An 18,176-nucleotide genomic window follows, 5' to 3' on the forward strand; every position below is an offset into this window, starting at 1 on the left:
ATATAATATAATATAATATAATATAATATAATATAATATAATATAACATAATATCATTATATTTGGGTTTAAATTACCTTATGTCTTTATGACCTGATTCCCGACGCAGGAAATTACAGTAAACACCCTTATTAATAAACACTCTTAGTAAAGATTCATCTCAGCGAACATCTAAGTTGCCCCTGGATTATTTAATGAGTATCATTATAGCTATATAATATTATTATAATATATTTGGCATATAATATTATGTTAAAACAATATTAATATTAATATATACTAAAACATTTTAATAAAACAATCTTAACTTTTTTAAAATGTAATTTTAAAACTTTTTTGTTTGTTTTTACCATAATGCATTTTAATTGAAGAACAAACAGTTTTATATATGTATTAGTTTTTTTTATAGCTATGTTAATATTATATTGTTATATAGGAGGACTTTGATTATAGTTTTGGGGTAAAAAAAAAAAAGTTTGAGAAACACTGTATTAAAATGTCCAGCATAAATGTCAAGGACCACGTGGTGACGTAACGCGTCTTGACGTAAAAGATTCCAGTAGCCCTTCACTGCAGAACACAAGATCCAGGGGGCGTGGTTAGGGGGTGGAGATTGGTAGGTTTAGGCATAGACATATAAATACCTATGTCTATGGTATATATGTATATATGGTATATATGTATTATGTCTATGGGTTTAGGGGTGGAGACGGGTAGATTTAAGGTGCATGTACGGTGGGAGGAGTTGGAGCTGGATCTAGCCACGCCCCCTGGATCTTGTGTTCTGCAGTGAGGACCATCTCAAAGAATCAATGGATTGGATTTTTAAACCGATTCTTGTAAACGACCAGTTCAAAAGAATCGTTTGCGTCTGCATTTTCAAAATGAGTTTTTCAACTTTACTTGCATGTGAGTTTGTCCTTAAGGAGAATAAACATGCGCACAATTTTAGTGTAACGTTTACTTAATTACAGTGAATTTTCATAAGGGTTACTCTTTATAAATACCCATGTTATCTGTTTTGTTTGCGAATGAACATTTATTTTCCGGTTTATATTTTTAGAAATAAATTTAATATGCACTATGTCTAATTTGCGTGATTTAATATTCGTGACGGACCAATATTTATTATATTGATTATGTTATAAGCCACGCCCTCTGATAATAAAAAGCCTCGCGCCGCCTCCGTCAGTCAGTGAGCCTCACTCGATGTTCGCCTGCTTGATGAAACCTCTCACGGATTAAAGTCCACACTCTCGAGGTCTTCTTTTGGAGCTCTGCACAATGCAGCGGACCCAGTAACTATTCACTGTCCAGCAAAGCGACGTTAATTCAATCGTGTCGCCGGTTACTGTGCAATGTGGGCGTGAAGTGGAGGACCGTCATAAGCGCGCGAGTCTCGAGGTGGATAACTTTAACTTTATACAGTGTAACAACTCACCGGAGTATCGAAGCTCTTCAAGGTGAGTAGCATTCTGTACAGACACATATGAGACATTCTGGCGGATTTGATCGGTATTTGACCTGTACATTCAAATGCGCAAAGTTTCAGTGTTTGAGCTGAGAATTTAAAGTTTAGAGTGCACTGTGGATTCATCAAGATATGTTCTGTATTGTGATGCTGCTTCTGTGCTAGATGCAATAGATGTTAAATATTCTTACAGGTTGGTTATTTAAGAAAGATTATAAAAAATAAAAGAAAATATATATGTTTAAAAGTGAATTTTATATACACAGAAAGCATATTAAATGCAATTAAAGTATCTATTTTAACGTTTCGAATAACATTTGTGAAACTAAAATTTCAAAATAGGGGTGAAAAAATGTTTCGTTATCATTAAGCGTAAAAAATTAAGCTAAATATAAAAATTAATACTAATATATATATATATACATAGAAAAAAATAAATATATATAGGAGAAAGTGATCATACTAAACCTAGTGTTTTAAAGGGTAAAGATTTAAGAATTACAGTTAATTAGTTTTTTTGGAGGCTGCACTGTTTGTCTTTTTAGTGATTGTTCTTTGCCTGAAAAGATTTTTTGGTATTGTATATTTATAGTGTATATTTTGGTAAAAAGATTTAAGTGGTATTGTAGTGGAAATCATATAAAAATAATAAATATTCAGTGTTAAATAGAGTTTATTCTGGACCTTGTCTGCTTGTTTTTTTATTGCTTGTTTACGGAAAATATGAACTGTTTTATCACAAGACCTCATATTGGTGTTTTAGATGCGTAGGATGTTAAATGAGACATTTTTTTTATATCCAGCTTTACTTAAATATTGAAAAATGTGATGAATCATAAACTTCTTATGCTGGCACCTTTACTTTATATATTTTGCATATCTCAATATTTACCAATATCTTTGAATCACTGTGTAGTTTAGGATGCACTTGATGACTTGTTTATTTAGTTGCACAGCCAACAAATATTCATTTATCTGAGGTACTGAGTTTAAGAATCACTGTTTTAAATGGGGAGAGCCGTGTCCTCTTCAGTGCACTGGGACTGCTGTACTGTTACATCTATTATAGAAAGAATTGTACGTCATATATAGTGTGTCATACATGATCATGCATGGTTAGATGAAGTTCACACAGCTGGTTTTCTCATTTGCCTCCTTGCAGCCGTAGCTATGGTGAACAGTCAGGTTACAGGCGGCACGTGCGCGTCCAGGTCGTGCGCAGGCTGTGGGGGTCACATCGCTGACCGTTTCCTGCTCTTCTCCATGGAGCGCTACTGGCACACGCGCTGCCTCAAGTGCTCGTGCTGTCAGGCTCAGCTGGGAGAGATCGGGACCACCTGCTACAGCAAAGGAGGCATGATCCTCTGCAGAACAGACTACATCAGGTCAGACGCACGCGCCAACACCAAAGAACCTGAGACATTGTGAGAAGTGTTACAGTAGATGTATTTGTATCAAATGATATTAAATGACCAAATTAATCGAGCATGAAAAGTAGCTTGTTTTAAAACAGTATTTCTGTATGACCCCTCTTAGCTCAGAGGTCATGACCTTCTCAACCACATCTAGCAATTTATCATATGAACATAATCTGTTGAACTGATCTTCAACTCGTTGTAGTAAAGCTCTTTAACTAATTTTAATCACTAAAATGGGAAGAATGTAAAAAATAACAATAAAAAAGTAGTCTAAACCCTGTTACTTTCATTTTTCCCCTTTACAAATAATAATAATTCCTAAAATTGTGTCACATCATTTGGACCTTTTCTAAAATATTGTATTGAGCATAACCTTTCCACCCTGTTACCCAAGTTTTTTTTTGTGAACAAACATGTTTTTGTTTTTTAATTTAGGATCAGTTAAATGTGATTTATAGGTTTATCAGTTACTACAAACCAGTATTTGGTCACAGACTAGCTATTCCTACTGAGTTATGGCTTGATTCAACTGAAATTTTCAACTCTGTTACTTGTAACCCTGCTACACTTTAGCAATTTTTTTTTTTAATTGATTGTATTATCTGCTAAAATTTTATGCATTTTAAGGTTTATAACTGCAAACACACAAAAAGCAAGATTTTAAATGTATTTTATTTTTATTTTATTTTAGTAACAGGGTGGAAAATATAGAAAACCACATATAAAATAATAAGAACATACAAACATTTTTGTATATTTCATTTGACCTCTTAATTTTTACTGCACTAATATAACTTCTACACGCTTAATTTCACTAATCAAGTGCTGTTTGGTGTCACTTACATATTTTAAGAAATCATTTAATTGCTCAATGATCCATATATTGTTCAGGTAGTCTACAAAACGTAGGAGTAAATTACAAATGGAAAAACCCATCTTACACTCTTAAAATACAATGCATGACATGAGTTAGATTTTAACAACTAGTAATGAGTGTGAAAAAAGCTTTTAACTCATAGAGCCATGTTTTTTCACCTCCACATTTAGTAGTGACCACATCCGAAATCTTAATTATTATAACAAAGACGCAAGTCGATAATGAGACTGTTTGAGGCAAGAGTCTCCACAGTCATTTGCAATTCAAATAGCCTAGCCAAAGTTGTCTGAAGCCGTAGTTGTCATGCTATGCTGACAAGCATTTTGTTCTTGTGTTGATTTGCATTGGACTCCTTTGCATCCACCGGGTGCTGATGATCTCTGCAGATGCATTCTCACACGCTCCCACAGAGAACATCAGAGACGCATCACACGGCATGATTTAATGCTAATCCTTTTGTGTCAACTCTGTTCATAGCTGTTCTCCTGCAGTAAAGCAAAACCAGGTTCTACAACATGTTTCTTCTACTTCATTTGTGTTTTCTGTGCTCTCCAGGTTGTTTGGGCACACGGGGGCTTGCAGTGCATGTGGTCAGTCCATTCCCGCCAGTGAAATGGTCATGCGGGCACAGGGCAATGTCTACCACCTCAAGGTTGGTTATGTGAAGCACAACTATGACAGCATTGTAAAAGTTCACCCAAAAATAAAAATAAAATAAAAAATACTCACCATCATGTCTTTCCAAACCTGTATGACTGACTTTCTTCTTGAAACACAAAAAGATGTTTTGAAGATTGTTTTTGTACATACAATAAAAATCAATTCAAAATGGCATTGGACACCTTTGAGTTTCATTTGTTTGGAAAAAGAGAGACATTTTCAAAACATCATCTTTATAGTCCACAGAAGAAAGAAAGTCATACAGGTTTGGACGACATTTTTTTTTTTGGCTGTGCTTCCCTTTAACTTGAGTGCTATATTTAATGGGTTTCTAAACAGCAGATGTTCATTAGAGCTGAATTAAACATGTGAATCGTTATTTATTTATGTCGTATTACAGTATGGTACATTTATTTCTCTGGGCCAAGCCTAGATATCTTACAGCTTCTCATAATAATGTTCTCCTAATGCTAACCTTGTTCAGTCTTGTTCTTTTACAATGAAACCGACCTTGGTTACATGAGGATTAACTCATTAAAAAATTATTTTAAGCACTGAGATGAGGCAGTTAGTTCAGGCTAACCCTGACTAGCAGCTCTGCATACTTTAATAAAACACATGGCTAATAATGCAGCACTTACAACATGCCGCAGGGTCAAATTTACTCGATTCTCTCTTTTCTGTTCCAGTGCTTCTCCTGTGCAACGTGCAGAAACCAGTTGGTCCCCGGTGACCGATTCCACTTTGTAAACGGCACCATATTTTGTGAACACGACCGGCCAGGAGCTGCACACCTTAATACTCACCTGCAGAGCAACCCAGTGCTACCAGACCAGAAAGTGAGTTTTACTCTTTATTTTATTCTTTAAGGTCATATTACAATGTGAGTTTGGTCTTTGTCTGCAGTCCATAACTAAAGTGTTTCCAAAGAGCATAAACATGCAGTTTAACCACTCTTGTGTCTTGTAGGTTTGCTGAAGGACTCCCCGTCGTCTTCGCCCCTTCCTATTCTCCTCTCTCTGTTTACCCTCCAGTGTCCTCCTCATCACAGCTCTTCACTGACATCCTCCAGACACTCCTCCTTTGATGCACTTATGTTTTTACAGACTTAAATGAAAAAGTGGGAGAATGAGTTTGGGCTGAGAGCGATGGAAGCATTTCTTTATATCTGACTTCATATCAAACTGTGGTGGATTCTGCAGTATCTCTCACTGTGGCTTTCTCGCCCCTGAAAACAGAAGTGACTTCTATTTTCTCACAGGATATCCTGCCTCTCTCACATCTAACCTCAGAGAGAAGGCTTCATCTGAAAGCAATGTATGCTTTTTCAAGTCAAGACGAAACTGCGTTCAAAACCCGTTTTTGACATGTATCCGATTTAAAAAGGATATTTGATCATGAACAAATGCATCAAGAATTGTTTGGAACTTGAAAAGTGGCTATTACATTAGAGAGACTGGTGATGGCAGCCGAAAAGGGTGAAAGTTATTACATTTTTATGACTTTTTTTTTTGTTTGAGATGATGTGCACTGATAAATCATGCACACTAAAGGTGCGGTCACAATGAATTTCAGCAGTTTTACTGTAATAAAAAAAAGTCTTTTGTCAGTACTGTAGCAGTGCATTAAGCACAGCTCACACTTGAATCACTTTCAAACCATTTCCAGTTGCGGTGAATTTGCGTGACTAATTCGAACATGAGCGCAGTCTGAGTAGAAATTTTTTTTCAAACTCATGCAAAATTGTATCCTATTGACCCTTCGCAAAGAGCTTGATTCACAGGCGATCTGACCAATCATAACGCAGAATCTACCATCTTGTCTGACAAACATATCAGACAGGGCTGCGTTTCCCAAAAGCATCGTAAGCTTAAGTACATTGGAGACCCATTGAAACCAATGGAGCTACAATCGCACCATGAGCATTTTCCCCTTAAACAACGCGGCCCAGGAGGTGGACTCAAATTTGAATAACGCTGTGTATTGACATCTTTCCGCGTTAATAAAATACGTTCTGATGTTCATTCATGTTTATTTCATGCTTTAAATAAATATGAAATGCCTCTTAAACTGTGGCAATACAGTGATCTCTCGCGACACATTAAAGAGACACAAAACCGTATTTAATGTTTTCATTTCTTTTTAAAAAATGACAAAATTTGAAAGCTGAGAGCTTGTTTCATACCAGAAGTAACCTGCTCTGTCTTTTCTGTCAGTGCAATGTCAGTTTTCTCTTTGTCTCTTGAGTGGGTCGGATATAGCAACAGTAACTAAGGTGGACAGGTTTTTCTGAAGGGTCAGTTGCCAAACAACTGGATTTCGCCCACAAATTTGCACCAAGAAGCAAATGTGACGCACTTTAACACCAGAAAAGTGCTTTTAAAAAGTAAATGGGGTCGGTTTTGATTTCATGTTGACTAACGTCACAAACAGAATATCTTCATACATCTTTAGGACATCGTTCAGGGTGTAGAACTGTAAATATGTTTTTATACCAGTACTCTCTGTAACGGTTGAATTATCTGCTCAACATGTGATGTCTATTTAAGGTGCAATTATCCAATAAATGGGAAATACAACAACCCAGCTGCCAAGAATGAATTTGTTGTCCCTTTTTACCATCCAGATTTCACTGTTCATTGTTTATTACTGTTTTTCTGCTAGTTATTAGCTTTGCTCTCAGCGGTGCAAACCTGATTACCCAAAGGGTTAGTATGAATAGGGCTCGAGCTCGGACCATTACAGAAGCAATTAAATGTGAGCGTGGAGTGTGTAAGTTCATTGTGAGTGCCGTATCTGTGCTGCTATTGCACTAGGGAGGCTGAACTCTGCTCTGATCCCGTGTTTGAATTTAATAAGGACTAATCTGCCGCCTAGTTAATTAAGAGGCAGTCGCTCCTTTCCGTTCGCTGCCTCAAAACAATCACACATGTTAAATGTTTACCATGTCGCAATTAAAGTACACAGCACAACTTTTTCACCCCCTTTCCCTTCCCACAACCTCCTGCCCTTGAGTAAGCCGCCTCTAAACTAGTGGGAAATTGCTCTTCTTTTAACTTTAGAGACAAGTAATTGACATTTCCACAATAATAAATAAATAAAAAAATATTTGTTTTAAGAGAAAACCTACTCTGCATTAATTTCTTGTTTTATATGCATTCATTTAATGTCTCATACATGTAATTCATAAGGACTTGTAGGAAAGATGCGAAGATACGTTCTTTAAATTAGCTCCAAAATGGCACCTTAATGCGCTTAGTTATAAAAAAGCATCCCTGATGTCGGTGTAGGTGCTGATACTGCATCAATTATTTATTTCACATTCGATTGAAAAGCATCAGGCAAATTCATTAACGTATGCAAATGATCACAATTGCAATTATCGTCATATCTTGATAAGTAAGGAAATCAAAACCTCGGCACAATTTGAATCCCACCGTGCCTCAACTTACACTCTGCATTCAAACCAATCAAGCTTCATCTGCATATTCCTAATTAACCACGCATATTCACATGCCAATTAGAGGGATAGAGGGGAGAAAAAAAGCCTCTTAGTCAACAGGCATTATCCTCTATCAGAAAAAGTTTGCAGGTGTATGAATTGCTATGCTGCTTCTGTCATGGAAAAAGTGTTTATACTCACTAATTAATCATATTAACACATGCAAATGAGTGTAATTGCCTGAGTTTCCATGCCTCCCGCTGTGAAAAAGTGGGAAAGAGAAGAGTGTGGATATTTTTACCAGCTAACAACTAAGAACATTTAGAAACGCTTTGTTTTCCTGTCACAATTTATCACACGTCCACTGTCTTCCATTTCGAAACATTCACTTATTCAGCCTTTTCACCATTTTCCGATGCTTCCTGTAATTTCGCCAAATACAGCATGCCCTCAAAATTTTTTTTTTTTTTATGGGGGGGTTCTAGGGCAACATTCTATCAACCAATAAGATTTTGAGGTTAGGGTTAGGGAATGAGGTAAGACGCTTTTTATATATCACATTTATATCATCAATATATTTCCCTTTCATTTTAGTTAAGGGTTTTGGATAGAGAACAAGTATTATAAACAATTGTACAGTAGGTTTAAAAAATTGCTTTAGGAACAACAAAGAGAATTTGAACAGGCATAATCATGTATAATAATAATCATCATTGCTGGGTAGTAACTGATTACATGTAATTTGGATTATGTAATCAGATCGCAAAAATTAAGTACTTGTAATTATATTATTTTACATTTTAAATACTTGCAATTAAACTACAGTTACGTTTTTGATTACATATTTTTTTAACACAACAGCATTACTCATAATTTATTGATCCTCCTTTTTCATCGTAATTTTTTATTTTTTTTTTTTAAAGTAGCCCACGACTTATATATTTTCTTTCTCTTTGTATTTTTATATCAATATGGTGTAAGCTTATATTATAAAAATCAATGTGATTAACGAGTTTGGTCAAAAGTGATCTAAAAGTAATAAAAAAATCTGATTACATTACCTAAAATGTGTAATGTAATGGATCACATTATGGGATTTCAGCTGCAACCATAGTATAGAAATGACAGGAAATTATGGTGCGTTCAAGTCCTCCTGGGAATTTCGTACGTACGAGGTGGGAAGTCGTGCTGATGACGTGAGGTGCGTTCAAGTCAGTTTCGTCGGAGCAAGATGGCGCTGTACCTTCTTTTAATGAATAGCAAGAAATTACAGCAAGGTTTAATAACTCTGCTTATAGAAAAATGCTAAACGGAGAGATAAAAAAAATGTTAAAAGCCATGTGCAATGTTGCGAATCAAACCATTTCTCGTCTAAAGGTGCACAAATGTTAGGATTTTTAGTTGTAATTCATTAACTTGCTGCTTATAACAAGATTAATGATGATCATGATAAATGACAGTTTATAGACTAGTAAACATTGAAATTCAATTAAAATTTACCGTCAACTACAGACATTGCATCCATTGATTCCCCCATGTTAATCACTGACACGCCCTCAACTCGTACAGATCGGGGCTTAAAGAAAATCCCGAGCTCCCCACTGGTATTTACGATATTGTGGTGGCGTTCATGTGCATTCAACTCGTAAATACGATCGATACGAGATGACTTGAACGCACCATTACACCATCTGCATGAGCATCATGACTCATTTTGTTAGCTTGTTTAGCCTTGTGCTATGCTAACATCTTGATACCATGCTAACTGCAAGAGTACCATGGCTCAAGCTGCGTTCTGATTCACAGACACCCTATACAATGTCCACTGCTCCCTATTCAGTGAGTAAGGGATATCTACTGAAGTTCACTTCAACTGACGGAATTTATTCAACCCTGTAACATCATCAAACACATGATGAAACTTGAGTCAAACCTGTTAGAGAAGTTTAAGTAGATATAATGACACAAAACTTCTGTATATTAATACATACATGATCTGTGTCTGAGTAATGTGTGGGTGTATAAAAGTGTTCCTGTGGCTCAGTGGTTGAGCATTGTGTTAGCAGCGCTAAAAGGTTATGGGTTCAATTCCCAGAGAACACACATGGTAAAAAAAATGTATAGCCTGAATGCACTGGAAGTCACTTTGGATAAAATCGTCTGCCAAATGCATAAATGTAAATGTAATACACCCATGTTTATTCATATAATGGTATTATTTTCTATAAAATGTCTTATTTGTGATGTTTGATGTGTTTTTGCTTATTTATCCATAATTGTGAAAGTTTCAATGTATCAATCACTTCTCTCACACACTTTTTACCCACGAACATTCGTGTGCGAAACACACCTAGTACTAATTAAACTCATTTATAATACTGGAACATTGACTTATTTCCCCATCCTTTCTTTTATTAAATACTGGAGTGATGTGCAATGAGTGGTTAAATTTGCATATCCATTTCCTGTGAAGTGATGTATCAGTGTTCCCTTATTCCCTATGCCCTTCATAGTGCCCTTTGAACTTAACAAACTGTACAGAGCATACTTTTGGAACAGATGTGAAGCAAGTTCTTTTTTAAATATAATACTTTAGCTATAGGCCTACGTGATTTTGGACTTATGTGAACATGTTAACCACAGTTCCAACAAATCTTATAGCATCCACTTTTTTAACCTTTTCTGCTTTAATCGATATTAATCTTTAATGACAGTGTATAGATGACAGGAATTATGTACAAACATAAAATGATATGGGCTCATATTCAAATTTCTGTCATAAACACATGTCAGAACATATATGCTAAATGCTAAGCCATGTCTTGGTCTCATGTACTTTTACTTTTCTCTTCTATTGGCTTTGTTGCCACTTTTATTGATAGTGATAGTAAAGGCTACACAGGACATTACATGAATATATCAGATTGTACACGCTAACCACTAACACACATCGCCAACAAATCTTAATATAGCATTAATTTTTTGACCCTTTCAACTGAATTTGTTATTAATAGTATGTAGAGGACAAGAAATGATGCAAAAATAGGAATTGATGTGAAAATTCACATCCACTGTATAAATAAGTACTGTAGGGATGACATACCATAGGCCAACCTGTATTTTAGCATCGCCCTGTTCCAATGACTAAAAATTTTTCCACTTGCTTTTGGATTTATTACAGAAAAGAAGCTCTGCAACCAACAACAGTTAGGGATCCTTACACATTTTGTTCATTATGTTAATCAAGAACATAACTTATGTGAGTTCTGAAGCCTCAATAACATAGTCAGAGGTAAAAATCTAAAGTTATTATGTATTAACGTGAGCTAAACTCACACCGCATGAGCCTCATAGCACAATGTTCAGCCATAGCCTTGCCAAACCTCAGCACATTCCCTTTTTTTGTCTTTCTGCCACTTCATTGATATTAAAGGGGTCATATGAGGATGCTAAAAAGAACATTATTTTGTGTTTTTGGTGTAATGCAATGTGTTTACGTGGTTTAAGGTTCAAAAAGCAAATTATTTTCCACATACTGTATATTATTGTTTCTCCTCTATGCCCCGCCTTCTGAAATGCGTTGTTTTTCACAAAGCTCATAGGTCTGAAAAGCGAAGTGTGCTCTGATTGGCCAGCTATCCAGTGCCTGTGATTGGCCAAATGCCTCAAGCGTGTGACGGCATGTTTATTTTTTAGGCGTTGCGTTGCATTGCGCCACGTAAACATAAAACCATGTCTGCATTTTTGTTCGGAGAAATGACAAACAACAAGCGCTACTCTACACCAGGGGTTCTCAACTCCAGTCCTCGCGTCCCCCAGCTCTGCTTATTTTGCATGTCTCTCTTTGTTAACACACTTAATATAGATAATCAGCTCGTTAGAAGTTAGCTCCGTGCATGAACTGTGTTCCCATTGACATGGTCCCTACACAGTGTTCATTACTCCCTACTCCCTGAGCAAGGGAAATCTGCTGAAGTTTACCTCACTTCGGAACATTCATTCACGGATTTGCCTCTTCACACACGGACAAGTTTGACATCTTATACCTCTTGTGACGAGTGGGACGGGGCCGAGAGCCGTGGGAACGGAGCGAGGCCGGTGGAGTGATTGGGAAATGAGCGACACCTGCTCCACTCACCGGTCTCGAGTCCCACGGAGGAGATTGGGAGGATACAAAAGAGGAGCGACGACAGTGAAGGACGAGAGAGGACCAGGCCTGGGATTCATTTTGTGTTTGGTTTTTGTTTGTGCGCGGCAGTCGCCCGTGAGGGGCTGTCGCGCTATTTTATGTTTATTTGGTTATTAAAGTTTTATTTGAATAATGGCCGGTTCCCGCCTCCTTCTTCCCGTGATTGTGAAGTTTTATATTGTTACACTGGTGCCGAAACCCGGGTTGAAGGAGGGACGCGCTGCCGAAGATCCCTCACCGCTGGGGTGAATCCGCGGGGCCATCGAGCAGGGCGTAGCAGTCTGGCACCGTGGACGCTTGAGGCGGTGGGCTGGAGTGAGTTGCCGGGGACGGACGAACTCGCTGCCATCCGCCGGAATGGGGAGGAGCAGGGAACGGGGGACTCCTGCCGGCTGCCCGAAAGCGGAGGAGCCGTCGCCGTCCACCGGGCAGCGGAGGAGTGTCGTGCCCTCCACCGAGGGCCATCCAGTGCCGCCGCCAGGCACCGCGGAAGAGTTCACCCAGCTGGTGGAGGGCCGAGCCTGTCTGGGAACCTGAATTTTTTTTCTTCTCCTCTCTCCCCTCTCTCGTCTCTGTCGCTCCTCATCCTTCCATCTCCTTTTCTCTCGCCTCGTCTGTCTGTCCTACCCCCAGGTTCCTGCAGCCACCGTGAGCGGTTCCCCCCGGCCTGCGAGGGGCGATGGGGGTATGTGACGAGTGGGGCGGGGCCGAGAGCCGTGGGAACGGAGCGAGGCCATTGGAGTGATTGGGAAATGAGCGACACCTGCTCCACTCACCAGTCTCGAGTCCCACGGAGGAGATTGGGAGGATACAAAAGAGGAGCGACAACAGTGAAGGACGAGAGAGGACCAGGCCTGGGATTTATTTTGTGTTTGGTTTTTGTTTGTGCGCGTCAGTTGACCGTGAGGGGCTGTCGCGCTGTTTTATCTTTATTTGGTTATTAAAGTTTTATTTGAGTGTTCACCGGTTCCCGTCTCCTTCTTCCCATGATTGTGAAGTTTTATATTGTTACACCTCTATAAATAAATACTATTTAAATTCACGTATCGCACACTTCAGTGCACTTTGAATGGAACATAAACGTTTGCGTCGAACTGGACTCTTGGCAGAAAATCCTGTGATGTCCACTTCGCAGGGCACTAACGTTCGAATAGAGCAAATGTCTGAAGCCATTAGAGAAACATACAAAATGTGCAGAGCAGGGGGCGCGAGGACTGGAATTGAGAACCGCTGCTCAAAACTCACGTTTGAATCATCAGTGGCAAATCCTTTACATATGTAAACCTACTTACAGACTGTGAGTCAGAAGCGCTGGCATTGTAGTGTTCTCTCCCAGGATCAGGAAACAGTACTCCATAAAATGCACTGCACACATCAGAATATTTGGGTTGAACTGTTCTGGAACAGTCCTGTAAATACAACTTAACCACTAATTTCTAGTTGTGTCCTCTTTTGGAAGGCCAAAGAAAGTATTTTTGCTTTCACAACGAAACACAGCGTCTTCACGACAAGGCACCGGCGGCAAAAGTGAGAATAAAAGTCACGCCTTCCTTCTTTGCATGAACATTTGGGCGGTGTTGTGCAAATCTTCCCACACTGTGACTTAGACGTGGGGGCATGTTTAAACGAGGCGTTTTAGGAGGGCGTGGACAAGTCTTAACTTTTATAAAGAATATCTCTTTGGATTTAAGACTTTAGTCTTTGCAACTTTACAGATCTTCTTTATGCACCAAGAGCTTGCAACACTCCAAAGAGAAAGGAAAACTTGAAATCGCATCATATGACCCCTTTAATAGTATAGACAGGACAGAAAATGAATCAGAAATGCAAACTGACATGAGCTGTAACTTACTCAAACTCTCGTCATTAGCCTCATAGCATTGTTGGAACATGCATGCTAACCGCTAAGCCTCACACTAGAGGTCTGCATGATTTTTATTATCTTTTAGTCCCCCTCCTTCTAAAAACAAGTTATATTTCTTTCTGCCCCTAACTTTTACATGTTGTCAGAGTCTCACAAGCTTTCTCGCTCTTCCTGCGCACACACGTTGGAACATGCATGCTAACCACTAGTATTTTGTTTTTGGCATGTCTATTGCTATTGCTAGTCAAAAGCAGGGAACAGGAATGGAGGTGAGCTGAACTCAAATGCACGCTGAACGCTAGGCCGTGGCTCTGGCAGATCCATCTCTCCGAGTCTCAAGGTTTTGACAAAACAACACTCACATCATCTCTGCTTTGTGATCCTACACGTAATATATCAACTCATTAGACTTTCATATCACAGGAGGGTGCGGTCGGTTGTCAGGAGCTCCCTCAGGTCTCCATCAGATCGCTTTCTAGAACATGTCTCCTCAATGTTAGCTAGTAATGAGCCACTTGTGCAGTGAATCACTAGGGCCTCTGCGACAGAGAGACAGACTTGACAACTGTGAACTTCCCAGAGCAGAGAATGTCAGAGAAGGAGAGAGGCAGGGTGAAAAAAAAGCAGGCTCCTCGCCCAATCAGAGCGCTTTGAATAATTAAGGCAATCGGCTTAATTAGCTCAATTACGTTAATTTGACCACGGAACATGGCCATATGGTGAAAGGAAACAAAAGAGGGGGGAACTAATTAAAAGTAAAATAATGAGGATTTTAATTAAGCTTTTCCCCAGACGTCACAGAGAGGGGATCTGGTGCAGGAGAGAGTAATTAAAGTAGTGTAGCGCTGGCAACATTTCTCTCTCTCTCTTTCTCTACTTCTCTTTCTCTCCCTCACTTTTTCACTCACTCTCTCTGAACTGTGAGGGCTCAATCGGTCTAATTAAATCTGTAAATAAATTAGCTACATGGAAGCCTGCTTGAGTTGACACCCCACCCCCAACACAAACACTCACCCACACGCCTCTCCTATCTTTATCTCCATAGCATGACTTGCGGCTGGGGCGGAGGTCTACAGTACCTCAGATTCGTTTCTGACTAAAATTGCTCTTGAAAGTTGTGGAAGCTTTGTGCGTTGTGTATTTTACGTGAAGAGCTCCCCTACCATTGTTCTCACCTCTTTAGTTTGCATCAAAATACCATTTACTACAGTAAAACTGGGGAAACTTGCTTTTAATGACTACTCTTGTCAAAAATCTAAATTGAAATGGCATTTTGAAAGAAATGCCATATTCATTTACTATGGTTTTACAGCATGACCTGTGGTATTTTGGAGTAAAGAAGGGTTAATATGGTACATTTACTGAGGATGTGATTACACAAGGAAATATATGCAAAAATATGCTTTTTCTTTTTCCTCATAACTATCTCAGCTTGTATTTCCTGCCCCTAATTTGCAGTCCAGTTTCACTGAGAAAACGTGCCTGTGGCAACATTTCTGCAAAATGATATTTTGCGAAACTTTCAAAGCGAATTGTCCAGTGAGTGGCTGCAAAAGCATGTTCAGTTTTATCTGAAACAGATGAACTTGAATGTTGCAATGTTTTATTACCTTGTTGATGTATGTATCGCAGTATTCGTAACTGAAACGTCCGGTTATTGGAACTCAAAGGTTACTGATAGTATTAACAAAAGCAAATGTGGGGTAAAAACACATTTGCTTGAAGCAACCATGCAGTTTTAGCTTGCTTCTGTAAGTCTTTAAACACTTCTATCCTAACTTGTGTTTCACAGGATTCGTACATTGAAAGTGCAATGCTGTATCAGGTGCGCTACCGAGAAAGTTTACCACATCAGAAAAACCATATATGGAGCTGGTTATGTGATACAAATGTGAAAATGTATTAACAAATCATGCACTATTGTAAAAAAATTTTGCGGTCATAACATAGTATTGTGCAAGGAAATGCATAAAAGTAAACCTTTATTAACCCATTTAAGCCCACCGGCAACTATAGTTGCTGCAGTTTATAGTTGTCATTTTCCTTTTGTAAGTATTTTCTAGATGTTATCCATGTTTTATTTCTCAATGACATGTAAGCAAACAACCAAATAAAGGATTTCAAGAAAAAAAATAAGGTATTCACTTCCTTCCTGTTACATGAGTCTGTTAAGTTCCTACCCCTACTTCCAGGAAGCATGGCGAAGACAAACCCTCCCAAAGAAATTTAATTTTCATATTACTAATAAGTATTTTTTGTTGACATATACAGTCATGGCCAAAAATATCAGCACCCTTGGTAAATATGATCAAAGAAGGCTGTGAAAATTAATCTGCATTGCTGCATTGTTAATCCTTTTGATCATTTATTTAACAAAATCACAAAAATCTAACCTTTCATTAGATAATAAGAATTTAAAATGGGGATAAATATCATTATGAAATAAATGTTTTTCTCAAATACACGTTGGACACAATTATTGGCATCCCTAGAAATTCTTATGAGTAAAATATCTCTGAAGTATATATTCCCATTCATATTCACAATTTTAACCACTCCAGGGTGATTATGAATATGAAATTATCCACCCATGGCTTCCTGTTTCACAGAAACATAAATAGTAGGGAAAACAAAACAAGCCTTTTGCTTTCATAATATCCCACGTAAAACATAACTTAACCCTTTAACTGACATCTCTACTGTACGGTAGACCTTAATTTGATAGGGAATAAATCTGTCAAAAGGAGGAGATAAGAGCGCAATCTTTCCACAGCTCTACTGCCCCTCTTCTGTGTCTGCTTTTGCCACGAGGGGTGGGAATTTCCAGTTTTCAAGTGACAGCAGCAGTTTACTAACTTCAGTCAATCACACAAAAGAAGGAATGGAAAGATAAAGAGCTAACACATGGGATTAATTGATACAGATGATCTTTTTCTCCCTTTTATGACATTATGTCTCGTAAAGGGCAAAATATTGAGGCCCCTTTATCCAGTTTTGATGCTTTTCATTCTAATTGGTCAAGGACCCTAATTCATTTTTATGACTAGTAGCTTATGATTCCACTGTAATGCTGAAATTCAGTCAAGTAATGAATTTACCTTTAATTTATTATATGAAATCACCTACTACAGTCATTGAATACTATGGGCCTAAAAAATGTGTAATTTTCTTTCAGGTATACCTACTTTATTATATAGATGTAATATTTTATTCATTCTATTTATTTTCATTTATTTAATTTCATTTAACTAACATACTTCTAAGAATGAAAATACCTGCATGTTCAATAATAAGTAAATAAATAAACAAACAAACAATCACGGGTGTAGCCTACACATGATAATTATTTAAATAATCATATATTTTAAAAAGAATATTATAATTTCATGAATATCAAGGACTTTTGTCAGGGTTAATCCATTTGACCTAATCAATATGTGCCTATTCATAGAATATGTGATATTTTACATATTTACATACAAAGTATAGTATGCAAATATGTTTTATGTGAATTTATAAAACTACATGTACCTTCACGGCAGTACTCCTTGTAGGCTACTTATACGAAAACTGCTTACATAAGGGAAAGTTCACCCAAAAATGGAAATTGTGCCCTCTTTGTGTCATCTTCAAGTTGCAAACTTACGAGTTTCTTTCTTCTGTTGAGTACAAAAGAAGATATTTTGCAGAATGTTGGTAACCAAACAGTTAAATGCGTAATTTTCTTTCAGGTAAATAAAATAAAGCCTGGGGAAAATAAATGCAGAACATGTTCACATAGGACACTATTAACATGACTATATGCATGAAACCATTCAGAAAAATTTGGGCACAAATGGGTTAATTCAAAATGTATCTGGTAAACGTGAAGTGAATCTATGTGGGGAAATCTTTCAGCTTTACGCAAAATTTCATATCCTAGAGATTCCTCTTGAAATGTCTGGATTTACTTTAAGTTTACTGCTCCTGTGTTGTTGTTTGGCTAATTTTCACACATAAGATCCAAGCATTTCAATGGAAATCCACAAGAACTGGATTTTTGCTTAATTATGAAAGATTTCCCCACAATTTTTTTTTGTAAATGATTATGTAGATTTGTCATATTGACCAAAGAAAGCTGACTGGTTTGAAAGCAACTTGAGTGAGATGTGCTTAATACATCACTGTGCTGTTGGCAATGTATTTTTGTGGCCTGCAGAATTTAACTAATGTGACCATATCTTAAGCCTTGAACCCATGACACACGAATATTGTA

At 37.7% G+C, this 18,176-nt stretch overlaps 1 protein-coding gene across 1 annotated transcript; it reads left to right on the forward strand.

The window, feature by feature from the left end:
• The first annotated feature begins 1,185 nt into the window (after window positions 1-1,185).
• Window positions 1,186-6,015, forward strand: LOC109094568 (LIM domain transcription factor LMO4.1-like). Its single transcript, XM_042730258.1, has 5 exons — window positions 1,186-1,463; window positions 2,634-2,856; window positions 4,322-4,418; window positions 5,116-5,265; window positions 5,396-6,015. Exons 2-5 carry the CDS (start codon window positions 2,642-2,644, stop codon window positions 5,402-5,404), a joined length of 471 nt encoding a protein of 156 aa, XP_042586192.1. The 5' UTR covers window positions 1,186-1,463; window positions 2,634-2,641; the 3' UTR covers window positions 5,405-6,015.
• Window positions 6,016-18,176: the final 12,161 nt, after the last annotated feature.

This window comes from Cyprinus carpio, chromosome B8 (genome assembly GCF_018340385.1).
Source record: "Cyprinus carpio isolate SPL01 chromosome B8, ASM1834038v1, whole genome shotgun sequence".
In the NCBI taxonomy this organism is placed as follows: Eukaryota; Metazoa; Chordata; class Actinopteri; order Cypriniformes; family Cyprinidae; genus Cyprinus; species Cyprinus carpio.

Coding starts and splice junctions, on each gene's coding strand:
- LOC109094568 (XM_042730258.1), top strand. CDS start 2,642: ATGGTGAACAGTCAGGTTACAGGCGGCACGTGCGCGTCCAGGTCGTGC. Junction 2,857..4,321: donor TGCAGAACAGACTACATCAG/GTCAGACGCACG, acceptor TGTGCTCTCCAG/GTTGTTTGGGCACACGGGGG. Junction 4,419..5,115: donor GCAATGTCTACCACCTCAAG/GTTGGTTATGTG, acceptor TTTCTGTTCCAG/TGCTTCTCCTGTGCAACGTG.